Source organism: Chelonoidis abingdonii, chromosome 8, assembly GCF_003597395.2.
Source record: "Chelonoidis abingdonii isolate Lonesome George chromosome 8, CheloAbing_2.0, whole genome shotgun sequence".
NCBI classification, from domain to species: domain Eukaryota; kingdom Metazoa; phylum Chordata; order Testudines; family Testudinidae; genus Chelonoidis; species Chelonoidis abingdonii.
In genome coordinates, this window is record NC_133776.1 from 42,496,427 (window position 1) to 42,520,482 (window position 24,056).

At 45.0% G+C, this 24,056-nt stretch overlaps 1 protein-coding gene across 1 annotated transcript in view; it reads right to left on the reverse strand.

Moving 5' to 3' along the window:
* Positions 1-3,459, reverse strand: part of CLSTN2 (calsyntenin 2) — a 693,642-nt gene extending 690,183 nt beyond the window's left edge. Inside the window, exon 1 of the mRNA XM_032797107.2 lies at positions 3,217-3,459. Coding sequence (XP_032652998.1) covers positions 3,217-3,283 — 67 coding nt within the window. The 5' untranslated portion in view covers positions 3,284-3,459. The remainder of the gene's footprint in view (positions 1-3,216) is intronic.
* Between the last annotated feature and the right edge of the window lie 20,597 nt (positions 3,460-24,056).

Consider the following 24,056-nt stretch of genomic DNA (forward strand, 5'->3'; position numbering starts at 1 on the left):
TTCCTATGAAATTCTCAAACATTTTTGCTGGGGGACAAGTGAGGGAAGAGTTCAGGCTTATGCCTTTGTTGGAAGCAAAATATGAAGTATCTGTCCCTTTGGTTTTGCCGTTTTCATGTTGCTGGCAGTCATATCCGATGTAGCCACACAATGCATTTGCCAAGTGGGACTCAATGTTCCATTGATTTGGAAGTGTCCTGTATGACTAAGGCAACACGTTTTGCACATATAAATAATTACATTTTGTATCAAATGTTCCTCTAGTTATTCAGTTCACTGAGATGCTTGTTGCTGTACTTAAAATAGGATTAAAGTGGTGTTTATGTTGCTCACAGATTCCAAATAAGAGTTGAATTCCAACAGTGCAACTGCTGAGATCCCACAAGATATTCTGGACCTTTTATTAAGCTTGACTGAGCATTTAAACAACCAAATATTAAAATGAGATGAATAATTTTAATGATCTGCCTTATGCACAGATTTGTGGGGGGCAGAGTGAGGAAGTGAAACGGCATTAGATTTTCATTTGTTCCTACTTGTGGCCATGTGTGCCTATGTGTTAAAATGTACTGAAAAACCCTTCTTAGGTGCTAAATGCTAACATTTGAAGGCTTCAGATTAAGAAACAGATCTTGCATCTTCCAGACTCTCTGGAGAATTTAGCAACAACTCAACTGTATGCATGCAGCTCCAAATAACCCCAAAAGTAGCATCCATTAGTCTTACTGAATGAACAGGAGAAGGACTGCTGATTTCAATGATCTCCTCTGTCACCCCAAAACCTTCTGTGTTTTAATCTAAAAATGTGGGCACTGTGCCACTAGAATAGTTGAGCTATGGAGAAACTGAATAATTGTCATGGATTGTCTGTGCTACCCCCCTACAGCAAGATGCACAATCACAAAAGGCATACAAGCTGTATACAAAGTACATGACAAACAAGAAAGCATTTAGCTTCAAGCTACCAAATAGCTTTAAGTTTTAAGCACTAGCAAGCTTTTCAACTATGGGCAAACATAACTGCCTTTTGACTCCAAATCCTCCTCATGTATAGAAATATATTAAGAAATTCATGGTGCTTTCTTCTTTCTCATCCACATAACCTTTATCTTTCCTCTCTTTGTTGATGGAAATGAAAACTAGAGTCTAAAGAGAGAAGTATAACAGATACTAGATGCATTACATGTGACTATATGACACTTTACTGTCTGGTATTTTACCCACAGATTATATCAGATTTTAAATACAAGTATGGATGCAAAGTAGTAAAGGACAATGCAGGCCATGACAAAAAGTGTCATTAGTTTTTTAATCAAGTATTAAACATCTATTTTTTTTAAAATTATTGCAGTCCAAAAGTGCTCTTTGCAGCCCTCCAGTGGTTAAATGAAAAATAGAACTCGACAGAAATATAGAATTCAGATGCACCAGTCTTTTGAACTGGCTACAACATTGTAAAAGACGCCTAAGAAGAAACAAAAGCTGGCATATTTGCCAGAAGAAAAGATCTTAAAGTTTAGGCTAAGTAGGTAAAGAGAAGATGGGAGATATATCCTTGCATTAAAATACATCCCCTTATTGATTATCAAATGTCACAGTACCTTTGTCCTGAAAATATTGCATATTCTAGTGATCAAAATATATATATATTTAATATGAAATAGAAGTAGCTAGTCCCTTTATATGTACTAAGTTCCTTTAGGTGCCTCTATTTCTGTATATCGAGAGAATCATTTACACTTTTTTCCCAAGCAATCTGAATCTTTCTCCAGAAAGAATTAGTTCCATATTTAATACAATGTTCTTTGAAATTTACATGAGTCAGCTGGCGAAATTACAATTGAAGAGACCCCCCCCCCCACCAATAATACAAGTGACAGGATTTCTTACACAAATACAGTAATTAGATCACATTTAAATGATCTGAAAGTAAACTAAAGCTAAAGACCTCAAAACAACTTTTCTGAATCTCTTTGTAAGAGTGAAAAGAAGCAGAACTGCAAGAGAACGATGTCAGGAAGGAAAATCAGATTTTTAATGGGCCAAAACAATCCATAAGTGTCAAAATGAGCAGCAGCAAATGGTTGCTAGACCTACATAAAAGCTGAGGTTATTGAAGGATAAAAGTCTAAATAAGCCTCTAACAATCTATATTTAATTACAACAACAGGATAAAAAGAGGGAGCAGACCGAGTTAATTTGGGATGGTCCCAGCAATCTGATGCTAGACAGCTTTCCAGAAGAAGTAATTGTTACTACCTTCCCCACACAGATTCCAAAACACACACTTTTCTTTCAGTGTCCCAGCCAGCCCTGACAATTTGTTTACTTTGAACCAGGAGACATCCCAACGTATCTGAGATCCCTAAATACGACTTTGTCTTTTTAGCTAATAGATGGCTAAATGGTGATCTCCAAACCGGAACGGTAATCGGAAGATCGCGGTAAATCTCAGCAGAAATCAACCTGACATCCTTTCATTTGTCACATCCGCTCTCTCAAACCCCTACCCCCCACCCCCATCGATGTTTATCTTGTAAAAAAATTAAAAGTTGGCATCAACAAGTTATTCAAACATTGTCCCAGCTCTCCTGCACACCCAGCAACCTGTCCTCCCCGCAGTGCCGTGTAACGCCAGCCCCACTCACTCGGGCAGTGGGTATCTCAGTCACGTGAGAAAGCCCTTTGCTCCCGGGCTAGTGGCTTGGTGTCCGAGCTCTCTCCTTGGAGCAAATGACCCGAGGCCAGCAGACTCTTCCTGGAGAGCCAGAGCCCCTCAACCGCACATGCTGGGGAGCCGGTGAACATCCTCCTCTCCCCAAGGGTAAGCCAAGCCCAGCGCCCCACCGGCTCCTTGTGTCTCCAACTTTCCGCGGCGTCTCCTCGGCAGTGGGTCGCTCCCCACTCCCGCACTGACTTCACACCAGACACAAGCAACGTGAGGATTTTTGGGGTTGGGGGGAGACATGTGCGCGGCGTGATTAGCCCAGCTGGCCCCCTCCGAGCCACCCTAGCGACCTGAACTCCTTCGAGCAGGAGGGCGACTCACCCCGCTCTCCCGGCACGCCTGGCTGCCGCCGCGAGCCCCCAGACTTGGGTCCGCTCTTTGCGGGAGCCTGGGCGCTCCCCACGCCGCAGGCACGGAGGTCAGGGCACCCAAATGTCACCTTCCCCCAGCCCCGGCAGGCTGCCGGGAAACTTCGCTGCGCTACCCACCTTTAGCGGCCAGGAGGCTCCCGACCCCCAGCAGGAGCAGCGCCGACTCCCAGCGCAGCCTCAGCATCTCCGGGCTGCTCCAGGCAGGTGGGGACTCTCGGCTCCTGCCAAGACGTGAGCGCCACCAAACGCTGGGCTGCTGGGGGCTCCCCTCGGCTCCCTCCGCCCGCCTCTCCCGTGAGCCGCCTCCAGGTGCGAGCGGCGATGGGCTGCTGCTGAGGTGGCGGCTGCTTCCTCGCCTGCTGCTCAGTCATTCACAGGCTCACTGGCAGGACCAGAGCAGCTCCAGCTTTCACCCCGGGACTGCTGCAACGTCACAGGGAGGAGATTCATGAATATTCATGAGCAGAGAGCGAGCGAGAACAGCACAGGGTGAGAGGGGCACGTTCCAGCCCGGAGCCCTGCTGCACACACAGAGGAGGGGAGAGTCGGAGCTGAAGCGGAGAGACAGCCGGGTCCACCCTTCCGCCCGTTCACCCGCTCCGGGAGCTGGAGCAGAGAGAGCAGCAGGGTTCCGGACTCCCCCTGCCACTTCCACCACCAGCCACCAGGAGAACCGGTCTGGGGCTGAAGTGGAGAGAGCAGCAGGGTTCCAGACTTCCCCTGCCACTTCCACCATTAGCCATCAGGAGAACCAGTCTGGGGCTGAATTAGAGAGAGCAGTAGGGTTCCAGGCTCTCCTTCCACTTCCACCACCAGCCACCAGGTTAAGAGGCTTGGGGCTGGAGCAGAGAGAACTGTGGAGTTCCAAAGACAGACACACCTGGGGAATGGAATATAGTGCAGTAGAGACGGAATCCTTCGCACCCGTGCCCTTTCCACACACACACAAGAGAAGCAGACTGGGAGGTAAAGTAGGTAGATGAGGGTTCCAGTCCAAGCCCCTCTCTATACCCAGACCCCCGTACAAGGATGGGACAGAGGATAGAATAGAGAGTGGGAGGAGTCCAAACCTGTCCCAGTCTCCTCCCTTGCCTTATTCTCCCCCCATCCCCCAGGACTGGAACAAAGGCTATAGAAGCCTTCCCAGCCCTTCCCTTCCTACCCCTGCTCCCCTCAGGGGAGGGAGAGACATGGCGACCTTGTGGAAAGGCAGCTACAGAAGCAAGAAAAAGAGGAGTGGGGACAAGGAGATCTGAGAGGCAGAGGGAAGAGTGGGGACCCAGAGCACATCTGGTAGGGGATCGAGAAACAAAAGTGAGCTTTCATGTCACAGAACAAGGAGGACCATCATAGATGAAGAGACCTTGAGGCTAGTGCAAAATAAGAGAGGCAGAGAACAACAAGGGATCCTGGAGGAGTAAATAAATAGTGAGGGATAGCTGGGTATGGAAATAAAATGTGAGATCTGTGGGTGGGATAACTGGGCTGCTTTCAGGGAATGAGACCTACTCCAGAATAGCCAACTTACACTGCTGGAATGGGGGAGAATAGCTGGGAAGCTACTTGAACCTAAGACTCCAACAGTTCCGCCACAACCACTGGGCTGTAGAATCAGCCTTTCAGGGAAGAGAGGGAGAATGGAGTTACAGAGGAGGAAAGAATGAGAAGAAATGGGAATGGACCCGGTCAGAAAGAGAAGTGTTTGAGGGAAAAGAGGATGACAAGGAGAAAGGAGAGCTGGAAAGTAGGGGGAGAGGCAACATAAGAGGGAAGAAACTGGGGCTTGGGAGAAGACAGTGATTTATGAGAAGAGGATGGGGAAAATATGAGGCCTAGGAATATAGGATGGAGGGTTCTCATGCTATATGGGGAGGTTCTTTGTCCCTTCTTTCACCTCTTCCTCCCCCCATAAAAAACCCCAACCCTCTATGACAACTTGATTCCTTCACTAAATAGAATACAGGATTCCAAATCCTTTTCCCCTTTCTCTCCCTCCTCCTATTTCTGCACACCTTCCACTACAGAATCTACTGCTTATCAGGGGAAAATAGAACCACACACTTCACCATTTCATCCCAAACAAACCTTTCCTAAACTGTTTATACAGATCTGGGCTGAACTGTTATTCTACTGCTGCCTTTGGCTATTATATCTAGCAAAAGTTAGGGCAACTGTTCCCTTCTAATCTTCATTGTGGGGGTAGAAAAAGGAGAGAGATAGTTTAAGAAAAAAAAAGCAGTAAAGTAATTTGACAGGAAAGACCTGGGTCTAGGAAAAATTCATTTTTACCAATATTATTTGTCTGTCATCTTCTATTGAAAAAAAGAACTATGACAGGGAATTAGGCTGTGGTAAGCCACTCTACTACTATTAGGTTGGTGTAAACCCCTTAATCCCTGAAGTGTTGACTGTTTCAAAATAGACTATTCTGTATGCATAGTAAGGTTTTCCTACAAACATGTCATAAGGGCTTTTAGTACATAGTAATAATTGGATATATACCAATCTCCTAGAACTGGAAGGGACCTTGAAAGGTAATTGAGTCTAGTCCCCTGCCTTTGCTAGCAGGACCAAGTACTGATTTTGCCCCAGATCCTTAAGTAGGCCCCCTCAAGGGCTGAACTCACAGCCCTGACTTTAGCAGGCCAATGTTCAAACCACTGAGCTATCCCTCCCCCCATCCTATAAGACCTGATCATGCCTTCTGATACCCAACTGGGAGCACATCAATCCCTGTCTTGTAAAATCAGCCATATACACTGCTGCTGATTTTTAAAAGATGCACTGTAGTGCTTATCACCCATCCATCCCTTAGAAGTAAATATAAGTGTGATGCAGAGAGGTTTGCCTGTGTGATACCTGTTAACATTAATGGGAATCACATGGCAAATCTCTGTGTATCTTCCTGAAAATGTCCCCCCATATGTGCATTTTGAGTAGTCAAACTGACTCACAGACTACAAAGGCACAGAAGTAACAGATAACATCTACAGGGCCAACGAACTACAAACTAAAAAAATAGATTTATGCTGCAAGGAGCATCACAAGAAGTCTAATGTAAACATTCCACTTTTTTCCAGAAAATATGAATATGATTTTTGGATAAACAACACACAAAATGAATATATATATCTAAATACCCTTTGTTTTGTTTCACCTGATGAATCAGATAGACTGTGAGGAAAGTATCACTGAAAAAAGCCTTATTTTTAAAAAGATCCTTAATGTGTATTTACCTTGGTTGTTGTTTATGGTACAGTAATATATAGAGACCCTAACCAAGAGATGGGCCCCATTGTTGTAAGCACTGCACAAAAGCACGGTAGGATACAGCCCCTGTTCAAACAAACTTAACAGATTGGGATCTGAAATACAGATTAAGTGACTTGTCCAAGGCTACATAAGGAAGACTGTGGCAGACCTAGAAATTGGACCCACATCTGGTGCCTTAGCCGCAAAACTGTTCTTCCCATTTACCTGATGCTAATGATCTACTTAAATCAAAGGCTATGAGTCCTATGATCTGTTGTGACAGCTCTCATATATATTACTACCATGCACAGCAAGCCAAGGTGTTCCCTGATGAAAAAAATGTATTTGAATAATGTTAATGAGGTGGCACCAGTATGGAAATTGAAAGTTAGAACTGTCGTTAGGTGCCAGATTTTGTGCTGATCAGCAGCATGGCACCCTCATTAATTTCCACAGCCTTTCCTAGGGTGTAAGTCAGCAAAGAATTGTACCACAAGTCTTTTACTCACACCTGCATGCTTATATCTAATAATGGCATGATTTAAGGAGCGTCCGCTAGAGCTCTGAATTTTTTTTCCGTTTCTTGGTTCGTGTCACAACCATCATATTATGTAAATGTAGGATTTGCTTCCAGGCAGGTCATTTCTGAGGGATTATTTCCCATTTGAGGCTCCTGCAGTCAACATGCCTTCTACCACCCGAGAAGAGCAATAACCCCCACACAGAGAAGTACAAAACAAAAAACAAAAACTTTGACCTAACATATATTATTGCTCTGGTGAAATGGAAATTATAAAATAAGGGGAAAAGCTCATAGTCTTGCATTTACTGGTAATTATTGAAACGGGTCTGCATCAGTGACAGTCACAAAGCTCCATTTGTGCCAGGAGATCTAAAGCTTATTTTTATTATAATTTCCCCAATAGTGAATTCAGGATAGATGGAGGAAGGGATTTGCCCTTAGGGATAGAGAATCTGCTGTATAGATTTAGGGGGCTCCAAGATCAAGATCAACTCTACTTTATTACCATCCTCTTATATACTTACAGGTTTGAGACATCATGATTATCATTTTTCCTAAATAAAGTCAACAATAGATTTCCATAAGTGATAATTTCAACAGGCTTTATATATAGTATATATATTCAAGCACAAAATATTGTTAGCAAGGAGTTAAGGATTTGAACTCTGCTAATAAAAAAAGCAAACATTAAAAATACAAGGAACCGTAAGAAAGAACCTTTACTCAACATTTAAAAAAGCCACTTCATCCTTAATATATAATATTTCAATAAATAAACTTGCATGCCTCTATCTCAGGTGCGAGCCTGATGCTGTAATGACCTCCATTGAGGTGTACCCAAGTAGTGCTCATGTCAGAATCTGGATCTTTGACTACTTGCTCTTTCTTGAGCAGACTGACTATTGCTGTGTGTTCAAACAGGATCTAGCTCAAGGGGACCATGATCTGACTGGTGCTTTTAGGCACAATACAAATAAATACTAAATAATAACAGCATGCAATTTAAAATAAAAAAGCAACATAGCAACCTAAATATAACCATCTTTATGAGAAGTTTGTATGTCGTGTTTGTTGTTCATTTATTATCATATAGCAAAATGTTTCCCTCTGGGAAGACGATGAGAGACAGAATGATCCACACATGACAGATATTAGACAACATTCCTTAATGCACTATGGGAAGGTGCTCAGATACTCCAGTGATTAGGGCAGTATAAGAGCCTATAGAAAAATGGTGGACAACCTGCGGCCTGTCAGGGTAATCCACTGGGGGCTGTGAGACAGTTTGTTTACACTGACCATCTGCAGGCACGGCCGCCCGCAGCTCACATTGGCCACAGTTTGCCATTCCTGGCCAATGGGAGCTGCGGGAAGCAGTGTGGGCTGCTTCCTGCAGCTCCCATAGGCCAGGAACAGTGAATTGCAGCCGCTGGGAGCTGCTGGCAGCCGTGCTTGCGGACGGTCAGTGTAAACAAACTGTCTCACAGCCCCCAGTGGATTACCCTGACAGGCCATGCCTGTGGACAGTCAATGTAAAAAAACTGTCTTGAGGCCCACCAGCAAATTACTCTGATGGGCTGCGTATGGCCTGTGGGCTGCAGGTTGCCCACCACTGCTATAGAAAGTAGAATAGATGTTGCATAGTGTAGGTGCTCCTATAAGGAAGAAAACAGGCTTAAAATATAGCATTATGATGTATTCATTTTAATATTAGACATCTCTTATAATAATCATATAATAGCATGAACCATTATCCACTTCTAGAAGAAATTGAAATATCATTTTCTCTCTTTCCCCCCTACTCCCAAGCGATATGGTAGAAAGTGTACCTGCCAGTCATATATAGTCATTTGCTTTTTATCTGTGAGCCCAATTCACCTCTGCTACAAGCAGATGCAATGGCATCGACTTCATTTTGACTTACTTTCAACCAGGCTGCATTAGGCCCAATATCTTCCAAATTATTTTCTCTTACGCTCTATGCTTTTTAAATATGCAGTGGATATTAGAGGAACTGAACAGAATGATGTAGTGCTCTGCCAGTGCTATCACCAGGAACATGAGTACATGTAGTAGAGCATAAATGACTCAAGAGATTTATCCGGGTCAATAGCTTTTAATAAATAAATAACATGGCTATCAAATAGGATCTGACAGACACTGGCTTGAGCAATGAGCATAAATATAAACATTTCTTCCTGTATATTCTGCAATTCCTAACGTGTTATTAAATGCAAGAAAAAACTTGTTTAAGATCAATTATTTAATGAACTACCTGCATAAATACACATTTTATAATCTTCCAGAAACATTTTTAAAACAACAGATGAACCTCTACAGGGGGTATGGAGAATCTGTATCTGCTTAAAGAGCATTAAGCCTCTAATTTTCACCAAAATAGCTAAAACATTTTAAGTTAAGGCTGCCAATATTTCATGGACTTGTTCTTCATTTTATGGTGTGAGTTAAGGACTTTCTGAGTTAAGGAAATTTCTGAAGGTGTACCAGGGAACCACACCTCTCCTATTAAAATTAATGAAAGATGACTGAATCCCTGGCTTTGAAATTTTCAACCCCAGCCTTAACGCTGTTTCTTTGCTTTTGACAGTCTCGTTAATTTTAACAGGTATTGTTGATCACATTGTGTGATCCATTTTGAGATTACTCTTGGGGGGGAAGAACAGCCATTATTTTGGTATTAATTTTATTTTTCGTGTCCTCGTTTTGTGTTTTCCCCAATCCATTTTTCTTCCTGGATCTAGAATGAAGGGCCTCTTCCATTACTGTTCTTGCTTTTGATATCGGCAGAAGAAGGCAGCACCAATCAATTAATTATATCAGTTTCCAAACAAAAAGCACTTACCCAATTATTCTAGGAAACTTGTTGATGAAAATAGAAAACAGGCTGCCACTGATGCTTTAGGGCCTAGCTCAGGAAACACCCCTATTCAGAAAAGCACATCTCTATCTTTAAGCATGTGTTTAAAATTAAGGATTTGCTTAGGTGTTTTCTTAACTAAGGCTGGACATACGCATGCACTTATGTGCTTTCCTAAATTTGAGCTTTAAACAGTGGCAATGGCGTGGGAGGAGGAGGGGACAGGAAAAAAAAAAACACCAGTAGAGGCTTCCAGCTTGGGGGATCCGTGGATAAGCCCCACTCCAAATTTCCTGTTTGCTGGAAGAGGTACCCTGCTCAGAAAGAGATCCCAGATCCTCAGGGTCAGACCTAGCACTGTTTCCTCTACTCCCATAGCAGCAGAGGCACTTGATGGGAAAGAGAGGAGGTTTGGGAGCTTTTAAACTGAAATCTGCTGTTTATTCTTTCTTGAAGCCAGCCCTCATTTCCAGGCCTCTTGAAGATGATTGGACAGTGATTTTTCACCCTGATTCCTCATCAGTGTATCTCTTTAGCAGGCCACTAGTACTTTTCGCCGTTCATCAAGCTGCGAGGAATGTGAGTGTGTGTGCATGTGTGTGCACAAGCACATGTGGACGAACAGGGTTATTTCTCCCCTGTTCACCAGACTGGGAATGTTTTGCATAGACAGTTCGGATGAGATGGAGAACGTATTTGACGGGGCTTCTACCTGATAAGTACTCTTAGTTTAGGTTGTTGAAAGAGCTTCTTCCCCAAACCCCAGGTTGTGGGATATCCTGAGAAGACAGGCATTTGTTTCTATCAACCTCCAAGTCGGATCATGTCTTGAGAGTGGGGCTGGGGTGCTTGTCCTTATCTCCCCAGTTGCAGGATCTTATCAGCAGAAACAGGTACTTTGCACAGAGTCCCACAAAAGTGCTTTATCGGGAGGGACTTTAAGTACTTTTCCCAGGTCAAAGCTGATACCTTCTCTCTTTGCTAAGAAGAGGTGACACCTTGTGCCAAGGACATTAGATGCCAGAGCAGCAAAAAAAAGTAGTTTCAAAGGGTGCCGCTAAAGTAGCTATATTTTTTATTTCAAGAGAAGTGTGGATCCTTAATTCATTTCAACCCTTATTTTTTAGAAACGAGATCACTGAATAAAATGATGCCAGCTGTATTTTAATCTCACTTAATCAGATAAAAAGAGAATCAAGTCTGTACTCCTTTGATGGAGACCTTCAAGGAACATCTGTGTGTGCTGCAGGAAATGGAGATGGTGATTCAGTAGAAGGTATGAGTCATTAATGACCCACTATGGTTGTGCTGCTGGAAGTGCCTTCTTTTATATGAATTATGATACTGAAGTTCTGACAACTATTGCTAATTAAAGATCCTATGGCATGTTCTATAAGAATACAATGTTTTGGCCAAATATCTGTTTGGATAATTACATTCTACCTACCTAAATTCCCCTGAAAATTTAGCTGTGGAAAGTATTCTTCCCAGTGGAGTTACGTAGTGGTACCATTAATTGCCAAATAGTTCATATGTTTCACCCAAAAATGCAGTGGAAGCAAATACCTTCCAAATGGTCTACTGAACACTACTTAGTGACTGCTTTAGTCTATATCATTGTTTTTATTCATAATCAAAAAATAAAATTCTCAGTATGGATTTCAGTGTTGACTAATGAGGTATCACCTGCTAGATTGGCTGCCTTTTCATTTTCAGTGGTGAGAAGACTTGAAAATGACAAAGAGCTGATTATTTTTGTAAGATGTCATCTGTGTTGGGCCTTTCATTAAGTCATCATTTTCACATAATTTAATTAGAAATCGGAGGCGCAGGTTTTTTTTTTTTCATGTCACTGCTGAGATTGTCACTCTAGCACAAGGAAACTAGCAAATGAAGCAAAGAATTTTCATTTTGACACTGGATCTAAATTTCATGGGCATGACAAAAAAGAATAGGGATAAATACGTGGGGCACTGACTAATCTTTTTTGCCTGTGGCCCAATGTTTCCATTTTCAAAAATGTGAACTAAAAATTATGCCTATTTTTCCAGGTTGTAAAATCCATCAGCATTTCTAAAATGCCTGTTATGACATCTAGGCACTATATATAGGTTGTTAAAAAAAAAAACAATGGCAGCTGTCTGGAAGGAACCGGCAATTCTCTACCTTGCTTTTTGGTTTAATAGCTGGCCTGGGGGCAGGACCGGTGCTAGGGTTTCTGGCACCCTAGGCACCGGGACATTTCACCGCCCCGCGCGCGGGTCTCGTGGTTCCAGCGGAGCTGCCGCAGGCATGCCTGCAGCAGGTCCACCGGAGCCGCGGCTCCCTGACCCCAGAGGGGGGCGCCCTGGGCTGCCAGGTCACGGCGGCGGCTCCCTGAGCCCGGGGGTGGGGGGTGCCCTGGGCTGCGGCGGTGGTGGCGCACTGACCTCAGGGGCGCTCTGACCGGCAGAGCCCCGACCCGGGGGACACCTTGGGCTGCCGGCGGCAGGCAGCTGCTGCTGCCGGCAGCTCAGCCCCTCCAGCAGCAACCGTTGCAACCATTTAAAAATTTTTGGGGGGGCGCCACTTTTTGGCGCCCCCAAATCTTGGCACCCTAGGCAACCGCCTAGTTGGCCTAAATGGTTGCACCGGCCCTGAATAGCTGGCTTCTGTTTTGGAGCATGTTGCTGAATTTTCTTCTGTTTTTTTCTTTTGGGGAATGCTTCACTGAAGATATGAATTTTTCAGCATAATGCAAAGATGGCAAGGGTGAGATTCTTCCTGATGGAGTGTATACACAAGGCACGGCTCTAGGTTAAGGCTGTTCTTCCAACTCCCTTGTGTTTACAACTGGCTCTCTTGTCTCTTTACACTTAGGTTAATTGCAGGGTGCTGGATGCCTACAGCGCTGTGATAGTGGACTAGTGAAAAGTCCTTGAGATATTGTGGTCCTACCTCTTTAAAAAGTTTGTAGGTCAGCACCAGAACCTCAAATTGGGTCAGATAGGGAACAGAAAGCCAATGCAGGTTACTGAGCACCAGTATATTCTGCTCTTTTCTGCTTATCAAATTATGAGATGGACCACTCTTACTTTTAGCTGTGCTGTACCAGTAGCATCTTTGTGAACATTTTGTCTAGACTTTAATAGAGTTAGTTACAACAGTTTGGCCAGAAGGTGACAGATATATGGACTTCTCTGGCCATATCATCACTTTGAAGAATAGGCAGAAGCTTCTTGTCAGCTGAAATTAGAAGGTGACACTTTTGGTGACTGCCACGGCTTGAGTGCCTAGGAAGACTACTGATTCCAGCACGACACCTAAGGTTTCAAACTGTCTTAGCTACTGGAGGGCAGATGCCAACGTCTGAGGGCAAGATGGTGGAGTTCTCCAGTTCCTCAAAGTATTTTCCTCTTCCAAGTAGTGTCAGATCAGACTTTGTGGGGTTCAGTTTGAATCAACTGATCATCCAAGTTCCTTTTGCCAGGAGGCCTCACTTTCTGCATCGCATGTGGAAAATATTGCCACCAGGTTGCTGACCTCAGGCCCATGTAAGTTTGTGATGTTCCCCTAATAATTGTACATGGATGTTAAACAAGAGCAGTATTCCTTGTGGGAATGTGGATGTTAGATCTTTAGGGATGAAGAAATAGTTGTCCATCTTGGTCCTTTGGTGCATGTTAGAAAGGAATGTAGCTTGCTAGATCCTTAAAAGGACAGGAGTAATATTTGCAAGGAAATTCTATCAGCCTTGGGGAATTTGCAGAGAAGCACATCATCCATGAAGCTGGCCATTGTGTACTATACTCCAGGCCCTGTTCACACTTCATAGCATGGTTCCCTTGGAATCTATGTTGTCTTTGTCTTGGCCTCTCCTGGTTCATGGTTTCTTTTACCTCTTCCAGTAATCCTATTTTTTAAAAATTTCCCTTAACTTTTAAATGCTGTGTTTGAGATTTAGTTTTCTATTTTATCTTTGAACCTCAAAACTTTCCAGCCTCAATACTCATTACATTTACCTTCTTCTTTTCTCAATTCAGTGTATTTTCCTAATTATACTTATTGCAGTTTTAAAATGAAGTGCCAAATTTTCTGCTGGTACAAATTAGCATAGTACCATTGAAATAAATGGAGCTATACATATTTATACCAGCTGACAATCTGGCACTGAATTTATAGCATTCATAAAAGTTGCTAGACTCAGACCTGTGCAAACATAAGTCATCCAATTATTCATCAAACCTGTACATGGCAATAACAGCTTCTTATCACTTCACAAGTACAACTCAACTCTGAGGTAAAGGGGACACCTTTCGAGGAAGAGAATAGTTTAGTCCACATATATAGTCAAATCTTGGCATCTGAATGGACACTGCCAACAAGAGTTGTAATTGCAAGATTTCTATAACAGATAACAGTTCAACTGGAAATGTATTGAGACCATCAGACGATCAAATAACTATCACAGATACAATTACTTTTGATCAGTAGCAACGTAAGTATGGTATTTGATCCAGATTTGAACCAGAGAGTTGAATATGACAGACTGTAAATTATATCATATTATAAATCCTCTAAACCAACTGGTTCTCCAGGATTCCTGTTCTGAATTTAATTTTTTCATAATCCCCTTTTTTTTCCCCTGTGCTGGATTTCTCCTGCATATTTTACCTTATACTTTTATTTCATTTTTTACTCACACAAGTTTCTTGATGTTAAGTTTCTTAGGCCTGGTCTACACTACGATTTTAGGTCAAATTTAGCAGCATTACCTCAATTTAAACCTGGACCCGTCCACATGACAAAGCCCTTTTTTTCGACTTAAAGGGCTCTGTAGTGTGACTTTGCCGTGGTTTGTCCCTCAGCAGGGCTGTGGGGTATCCCACTGCCTCGCTCTAGTTTGCTAGCCGTCAACTCTGCGGTCGTGGGGAATAACGCACGCTCGGTTAGGGGCTCAGGCCCTTGGAGCGGGGGCTAAGTCAATAGTCAAATGGTGGCTCAGGCCCTAGATCAGGGCGGGGCAGGCAGCAAACAGTCAGAGACTCAGGCCTTTAAGCGGGAGCTGAGTCAAGAATCCAGATAGCAGCCCAGGCCCTGGATCAGGGCAGGGCAGCAAACAAATAGTCAGAGACTCAGGCCCTTAGGTCAGGGCGGGGCAGTCAGCAAACAGTCAGAGACTCAGCCCTTAGGCAGGGGTTGAGTCAATACTTCCAATATCAGGAGGTCCTAGCCTCTCCAGGCCAGGAAAAGGGGGGAGTCTGCCACCCAAGGAGTGGGTGGCAGGGGGGACGCAGGCCCTCCCACTCCACTGTGTCCCAGCCTGGGGCCCTAGCAGCAGCAGAAACTTGTTGCTGTCAGTGGAGATCCTGGCCGCAACACACTAACATAGGCTCTGGCTGTGTTGCAGCCAGAATGGGGTTGGCTGCCCCCGGGCTACTTCCACACTCCCCCTCATAGGGTACCTGAGGCGTGGTAGCATCGCCAGTGGTCTCGAACACCATTGGTTCCTCTGGGTAAGTAGCGGACGGTAGACTCAGCTGCTCCTCGGGGTAGCTGGCAAAAGGCAGGCTTGGTTCCTCCTCGGGGTAGCTGGCGAGAGGCAGGCTTGGCTCCTCCTCGGCATAGCTGGCGAGAGGCAGGCTTGGCTCCTCCTCGGCATAGCTGGCGAGAGGCAGGCTCGGCTCCTCCTAGGCATAGCTGGCGAAAGGAAGGCTTGGCTCCTACGCGGGGTAGCTGGCGAGAGGCAGGCTCGGCTCCTCCTCGGCATAGCTGGTGAAAGGAAGGCTCGGCTCCTCCTCGGGGTAGCTGGGGAGGGGCAGGCTCGGCCAGTCCTCGGAGTAGCTGGAGCAGGGTAGGCTCGACCAGTCCTTGGGGTAGCTGGAGCAGGGTAGGCTCGGCCAATCTTCCTCAGGGTAACAAGCGAGGGATAGGCTTGGCCGGCCCGGTGCGACTTCAGGCCGGCCACGGCCTTCTGCTGTCTCCCCCAAGGGAGCTCGGCCACAGATGTCTGGTCTCTGCGGCGGCTGGTTCTCAACTGAGCTCTGCAGGTGAGCTTTTATACTTCCGGGTCTGCGCTGTGACCTCCGAGGGGTGGGCGCAGGACCCAATGGCTCCGCCCACATTGGAGTCAGGGGAGGTCCGTCCCTCAGCAGGGCTGTGGGGTATCCCACCACCTCACTACAGGCTCTTTAAATCGATTTTTTTACTCCACCTTGGGAATTAGAGGTGAAATCGGCCTTGCTGGGTCAAATCTGGGGTAGTGTGGACGCAATTTGATGGTATTGGCCTCCAGGAGCTATCCCAGAGTGCTCCATTGTGACCGCTCTGGACAGCGCTCTCAACTCAGATGCACTGGCCAGGTAGACAGGAAAAGGCCTGCAAGCTTTTGAATTTCATTTCCTGTTTGGCCAGCGTGGCAATCTGATCAGCATGGCTGGCCATGCCGAGCTCATCAGCATGATGTGCACATTGCCGGGGCACATTGCCTGGCCCATACTTTGTGAGAAGTCTATGACCATGTCTATGTCTTCATCACTCTCGTCACTGCGCTGCCGTTGCCTCCTCGCCTGGTTTTGCTTTTGCAGCTTCTGGTTCTGCGCTGAAAAAAGGCGTGAAACAATTGCCGTTGCTCTGATGGAGGGAGGGGCAACTGATGACATGGCTTACAGGGAATTAAAATCAACAAAAGGGGCAGCTCTTTGCATCAAGGAGAAACACAAACAACTGTCACACAGAATGGCCCCCTCAAGGATTGAACTCAAAACCCTGGGTTTAGCAGACTGTTGATTTCACAAAACAAATCGGGTCAATTTCTTGTTTTTATCCACTCCATCTATCTTTTACATCTTAGGCTGGCAGCGGACGGTGCAGTACAACTGCAAGCAATCGTCATCTCCTGGGTGCTCGGCAGAAAATGGGAATGACCTGGCTGAGTCACTTCCATGTCTGCCCAGGTGCCCCTGCCCGACCTCACCAAGGTCAGCTACACCCAGGAGTACGACTACGATGGCTACCAATCATAATGCACCATCTGCTGCCAAAAGGCAATGAGCTGCTGCTGTGTAGCAATGCAGTCCCACGTCTGCCAGCACCCAGGGGATGTATGGTGATGGTGAGCTGAGCAGGTCCAATGCTTGCCCTGCTATGGCATCTGGTCAGGTAACCCAGGAAAAAGGCACGAAACCATTGTCTGCTGTTGCCTCAGAGGGAGGGAGGGAGAGGGGGGCCTGATGACATGTACCCAAAACTACCCGCGACACTGTTTTTGCCCCATCAGGCATTGGGATCTCAGCCCAGAATTCCAGTGGGCAGCGGAGACTGCGGGAACTGTGGGATAGCTACCCACAGCTACCCCCAGTGCAATGCTCTGGAAGGCGATCCTAGCCTTGGTACTGTGGACTTAGTCTGTTGACTTAATGCACTTAAAACATTTTGTGTGGGGACACGCACAGTCGACTGTATAAAAATGATTTCTAAAAAAAAGACTTCTATAAATTCGACCTAATCTCGTAGTGTAGACATATCCTTAGACTTTACTTTGGTTGATTAGATAGCAGCTCCTGAAAGCTGCACAAACTGATAATCCATTGAGTAAGCACCAAGGTAAAAAGTCTCATCCAGAGACATCAGGAGTTCCAGATATATGGAGAAGATCATTAGTGTTGTGACTAATAGCAATTGTGGATTTTTTCTGCAACATGGTAAACCTTTGAGGACAGATGTGGTGCAGCTTGGAAGATGAGTGTGTTTTAAAAAGGTAACTAAAGTGTGTCTGCATCACTGGGGATCAAAATACTTTATTTTTGTGCAGCTTTGTTTTCCAGCAGCAACTGGAATTGTGTACTTAAGTCCCACTGTTCCAATTGCACTGGTTGCCTTAGCGGTAGTTACAGCCTTGTGTATATATTGGAAATTATTGTGATTTTTGTAGCTATAGACACTGCAACTACATTGCATGAGTTAGCAAGGTGACAGATAGCAATGCAAAGCAAGGAAAGCTCATACCAAAACATAAGCATTTTGAAAGATTAGAAATACTGGAAAAATTACATCACAGATAAATGAACTTCTGGACAGCAGGTGGTCAGCCATGTGGATGCACCTGTGAACTGTCACCTCTAATAGAAATCAAATGAAACTTAGCAAATCAGGTTCCTAGAAGAAATGTTTGATAGGTCCAGAGTGAAACACATCAGAGAGGCATCACAAACAAGGCAGAGGTGGTGGATTCCACACTTAAGGTGGCAAGATGAGGTCTCAATAAAATACTCGTCTTCGTCTGGTTTTCTGCAACAAAGAAAATAAAACTACCATACAGCAGACATTTCAGGATGATATTATACCCTGCTGTATAGATTTAGCTGAAGTTGTAATCTAGTCATGGGGCACTCTCAACTGAGACAGCACAAAGACAAACTTGCTCAAAATTTAGTCATAGGGCAACCTCAAACACACATTGCTTACATTTTTGTTTGATCATGGATACTGTTCTCATATTCCACTGGGCTGTGACCGAAGCTTACAGTTTGCCCAGGTACTTTAATCCTTTAAAGTCACCATGACTGTAATTAGTATAAAATCCCCCCAAGATTATAGGTACTAATGTAGAAATGAATTGTTAGAGAAAAATCCTAACTTTATCCTGAAGCCTGGTCTTGCCTCAGCCTATTCCTATCTGCCCAAAGGAAGGAGAGAAATGATGCTTCAACATGAGACATCCTTCAGTCACAGGGCAAGAAGGGATTCTGACAGATGTACTTTAAGACTAGTAGAGTTCATCCCAGGCCACTTTGTGTAGTTGATATGTGCTAACTGCTATGGGGCTCATAACCGTCCTTTACTGTAGACCATGCAGTTCTGGGATGTAGTGTTCTGCAGAGCTCATCAGTCCCATTTCCTAGCATTCTAAGGAAAGATTATGTCTTGCTGCCTGAACAAGGTTAAATAGCTCACTATGTCCTTTTCTCCCTCACACACCTTGTCAGCACAGGATAGGGTAATGGACTCCATACTTTTCATTTTCCCTGTAAAGTATCACTAGTGAAAGTGCTCTGGATTGGAAAATTATATTTCGCTAAAGTTTTTGCAGCATTGGTTGGTCTTGTGGGTTATTGAACATTTCCTATTTTGAGGATTTTTAACTTCTACTGAACTTGTGGTGTATGCTGAACGCAGAATGAGTGCATTAGCCTGTCAGTGACTGAAGTGCTAGAGTCAATGAACCAGCTAAATAAAAAGGTCAAAGAAGCAGGGTGTTGTTCAGAGAGTTGCATTTTCTACCTCCCTTGTTAGAATATCTTTACTTGGGGGCTGTTAATTTTTTAGGGTGATTTCTCACCGCCAGTAAACAGTGGGCAAGCACTGCTTAGCACTGTAGTCCAACACCATGAATGATGTACAAATTTCATCTGTCACTGTCAATCATTATACGGCTTGTATGTTTTAGTCAATTTAAAGTTTTAAAAGGCAGCTATTTGGCTTTGATCATTCAAAAAAATTCTTACCATCCATAAGCTTCTAGATTTCAGTCAAACCCAGATAAAGCAAAAGACACAATTAGAAGACTAAAGAGAGAAGTGGTTTGAAGTCATTTTAGAGCTTCATAAATCAATGAGTGAGAACCCTGTACCTTGACTGGGTCAAAATTGCCAGTTAATCTCTGAAAATGATTGATTTTTCAAAACTGTTTTTTAATAAGTACATTGTTATTCTTCTCAACTTTAGATGGACGTTTATAATGGCAATGGCCACAAAGGCTCAATCCTGCAGCTCTAATGCAGTTCCACCACAGCAGAGAGATCAACTTAGGCTAGCCTATGAGTGTGGGCACAGGAGCATGGGCATGCTTGTACAGCCAATGCTAACCCATTCTCATGGCTATTTTTGGCAGTAGCTTGATTAAAAAGTACAGGTACTCTCTATACAAACTCCAGTTACAGTATAGATGTAGCCTTAAGCATGAGGTGCTACTCTACTCAGTCTAATTCTTTAAAAATCTGGGTCCAAGTGGCTTGTGCATGGTCACACAGAAGTCTGTTGCAGACCAGAAAATTGCACCCAGGTTTTCTAAGACTGCCCATGCTGCACATGTCTTGCAGCAGTGTGTAGGGTACATGTAGCTACACACCACAGTGAAAAACAAACTGTGTCCACACTATACTGTATAGCTACTCACAGCTGGGAATAGGGGAGTGAGAAGGCAACGGGGAAATGATCCAGCAGCTCCCTGCTGCTATAGCTTTTCTGCTGCACAGAAAGACTCCTGCAGTGGAACACTCCGCTGCTAAAAATAGCAGCACAAATGGCAAAATCACTGGTTGGGCAAGTAGAGAGTCCTATAGGGCACATTCCCAGGTACATACTCACAAGGTTCAGGACTGTCTTTACTCATCTAAGCAGTGCCTCACCATCTACACTGCTATTTAGACCCATGCTTGAGGGGATGGGGGGGACATGTAGTGTACGTACTCCACATGCCTCCAAAAGGAGTGTGCAGTGTAGATGTACCTTCAGGTTAGCAATCTAAGCGCTGGACCATATCTCGACTGTTAGTTGAAACACGCAAAAAGGTGATCAGTGAGAAGGTTTGGTTATGTAGAAAACAGGGGATTGGATTGAAATTTCCTTTGTTTCATATGCAACCCAAAACTGATTGGAATCCCAAAGTGAGATCCTGGCCTCACTGAAGTCAATGGAAATATTGCCACTGACTTCAGTGGAGTTGGGATTTCAGCCCAGGAGTCTAAATGTGAAAAGTTAGTGCACTAAAAGACCCAAAGCAAATCCCACTTAGGCCAATGAGTGGGTCTTTTCCTGGACTTCACTGGATTTTGGATCAGGCTCCCTCTAGTTGCACTCCTCACAGGCCCATAGTAAATTTTTCTTCAGATTAAATAAAACCATTATGGCAAAAAATGTATTTGATCAGCACAGCAAATTAGTTCACAATCTAGGATTAAATTTGAAGTTCCCAGTTATATTAACTGCTGGATGACAAAAGCAGAATTTTAATTTGAACAGGTCTTTTCTGGGGGATTGCACTATTTCAGTTTTCTCTTCTTTTGTTCCTATTATTTATAAGGTGTCACAGGAAAGCAAAATCTAAAATGTTGATGTAATTCTCTCAGCAAAAACAACCTGGGTAATAGTTTCCTCTCATAAACTTTAAATAATCAATAGTTAATTATACATACCATATCTTATATAAACACAAAACCAATTATATATATCTATCTTTGCTTTCATCTTCTTAGTACTATGCCCTTACCACTTCATTCCACTTCTTCCTATTCTCAGCCACCTCTGAGTTTAATTATTACACATGCTATAATGCTTTGTGAAATTGAGCCCTCCAACAATGCCATGGACAAATGCAAACATTTCACGGAGGCTGAAATTTGCATGTGCTTTTAGCAGTAACTCCTCATCATTCTGAGATAAGCCCAGATCTCTTTAGTGTTAGATTCCCCATAAAACTCTAATTATTATGGTCTAGTGAGAATAACCATAAGTCTATAATTGATCATTTTGCATCAGAATCTGAGCATTTTCAAGTAGTTTTCCTGTTGACTTGTGCCCACAAAAGAGCTACTGGCATTAGAGCTCAGTTGAACAAAAGAAACACAACTCCTTTGGCATAAAAAGATGAAATGCTGTTTGAAGACTTGGCCACATTCAGTGTTACATTTTGGTCTTTTCTTTTCTACCTTAATGTATAAATTTACCTCCTCAAAGCCAGATCTCTCTTATGCAAAATTCCTTTTGATCTAAGTGAAATGCAGAAAATCTGCAAATCTCTTGACTAGGGGTGGCAGGTTTATATAATTTTTTATGCTGCCCAGACGGGTCCAAGTCCCACCCACACCACACACACACACCCCGCCTACCTAAAGCTCTGGGAGGGAGTTTGGGTGCAGGAGGGGTGTGGGCTCTGGGAGGAAGTTTGGGTAGTGAGTGTGGGCTGGGACAGGGGGCTGGGGTGCGGGAAGGGGTTTGGGGTGCTGGGAGTGGATTCTGAGCTGGGATAGGGTTGGGGTGCAGGAGGGGGCGGAAGGAGGTTTGGGGTGCTGGGTGTGGGAGGGGGTTTGGGTGCTGGGTGCAGGCTCTGGGCTGGGACAGAGGGTTGGGGTGTGGGGTGCTGGGTGTGGGAGGAGTTTGGAAGCTGGGTGCAGGCTCTGGGCTGGGACAGAGGGTTGGGCTGTGGGAGGGGATACAAAGCTGGGCCAGAGATGAGGAGTTTGGGGTGCAGCAGGCAGGCTGCCTTGGGGCTGGCACCAGAGAGGAGGATTCCCCCCAGCCCTCTCCCTGCTGGCATAACACTCACCGAAACTGCCCCAGGCTGCTGCTCAAGAGGTCCAGCCAGGATAAGCCTCCAACTCCCAGAGTTGACTCAGAGTCACCTGCTGGGAGGGTCGAGAGGGAAGGGTGCCATGTGCCTCCTCCCATCCGCAGGCACAGCAGCCACCTCAGCCTGCTCCTGGCATTGCTCCCTTGTAGCCGGCAAGGTAGCACAGCGTGGAGTTGCATGGGACAGTCAACTGCTGCCCAGGGCAGACAGGGATGCTCGGGGAGGTGTGCAGGGGCACCATGTGGGGCCGGTGGATGCTTCAGGGGAGGCGCGTGGGGGTGGCAGCCAGGGCCAGGAGAAAGACCCAGCCTTGAACACTGGTAGAGGCAGGGCCACCGGGCCCTGAATTTGCTGGAGCCTGGGCACCACAGGCCCATACAACTTGCCGCCCCTGCTCTTGACTTCTGCAATTTCCTCGTTTAGTTTCTTGTTTTTCCCTCTCCTTTGGCTCTTGAATCTTGATCTATTTTGTCATTCCCGTGCTGATAAACCAATTCAATTTCTGTGCTAGTCCATCAAAACTTTTAAGGTGTACTCTATGCCGTACGGTACATCTCTAGGAGGCTGTGTCAGCAGTATTTTCCAAATCTGAAATTACCTGACTTTTGGAACTAATTGTGAAGCAGGGTTTATATATAATTTCACCATCTAAATATTCTACTTGTTTAAGGAATAATCTGAAGATACTGGGTATCAGAAACGCAGCCATCTCTAATGGCTAGATTTTGCCCATCATGTGCAACGGGGGGAAAGGGTACAATTAGTCTTCCTTACCTAGGAACCGGGCACAAGCACAATACTTGCAATCCAAGCATGCCTAGAAGAATGACAAGGAACAGGGAGTAGGCAAGGTATTGCCTTACTTTCTTCACTGCATGGGGCCCACATGAGAGCGCACACATGCTGTACCCATTCAAAATGTGTTGCAGCAATCATGCTCTTCCCGTGCTTTAGGAGGCATTGTGCTCATCGGAGGTCCCACTGAAGCAGTGCAGTTCTGCTACTAGCATGGCCAGTGACTGAAAAGTCACCGTGTGGCCCATAGTCTTACTTTTTTCAGTGTAGTTACAAAACTATACAATAATCTATACAGGGCCTATAGAACAGATTCCATCAGCTGATGGATCTCCCTGAACTGCTTCCCTTCTCACAGAAATATACTGATATTTCAGATTAATGAAGCAGAAGTAGTACTTCCTGTTTGTATAGAACTTTTGGTGAGTTATCTGCTACATAGTACAGAGCTAATTTGTGCAAATTACTGGTAGAAGCAACACAGTGTCTTGCATATAATTCCCAGACCAAGCCCCTGTACTGCTCACGATATGGTAACTCTCTGTCACAGAGCTCGGCATGGCCAGCGGGGAGTCACCCCCATTTGCCCAGCGGGGGGTTGATACACCCCATCACACAGTTGTCGAGATTACCTGCTGAGTCAAGCAATCACAATCAGGAACTCTGGACCCCTGGGCGGGGCAGAGCAAACAAGCAATCTATAGCACCTCAGCTTCCTGGCTGGGCCAAACAATAGCCATTTGGGGGCACTGACTCCCCTGCGTGAGGTAAGGCAAAAAAGCAGTCTATATCAAAAATCTCCAGCAGCTACACCTAGTGGCAAGTGCGAGGCAGGGCTAGGGGAAACCGGGCCCACCCTACTCCAACTGGTTCAGACCTATGGCCCTATGAAGCTGATAAACTCCCTATCGGCTCCTAATACATTCCCTGGGTCACTTCCTACCATAAAACCCATCTCAGGCATCTTCTTGGCTGGCAGTGGCTTGGTGTCCCCATCAGTCTCCGCAGTCAGCTTTTCTTCTGCAGTGTAGTCAGGGTCCACAGCCTCAGCAGACTAGAGGGTCAACTGTTCTTCTGGAGTAGCCTGCAGCACACATCTTTCATTTTCCTCAGTCGGCCCCAATGGAGTTGAGCTGCCTCCTTTCTTCTGTTCACTCCCCATAGAGCATGCACAGCAGAGG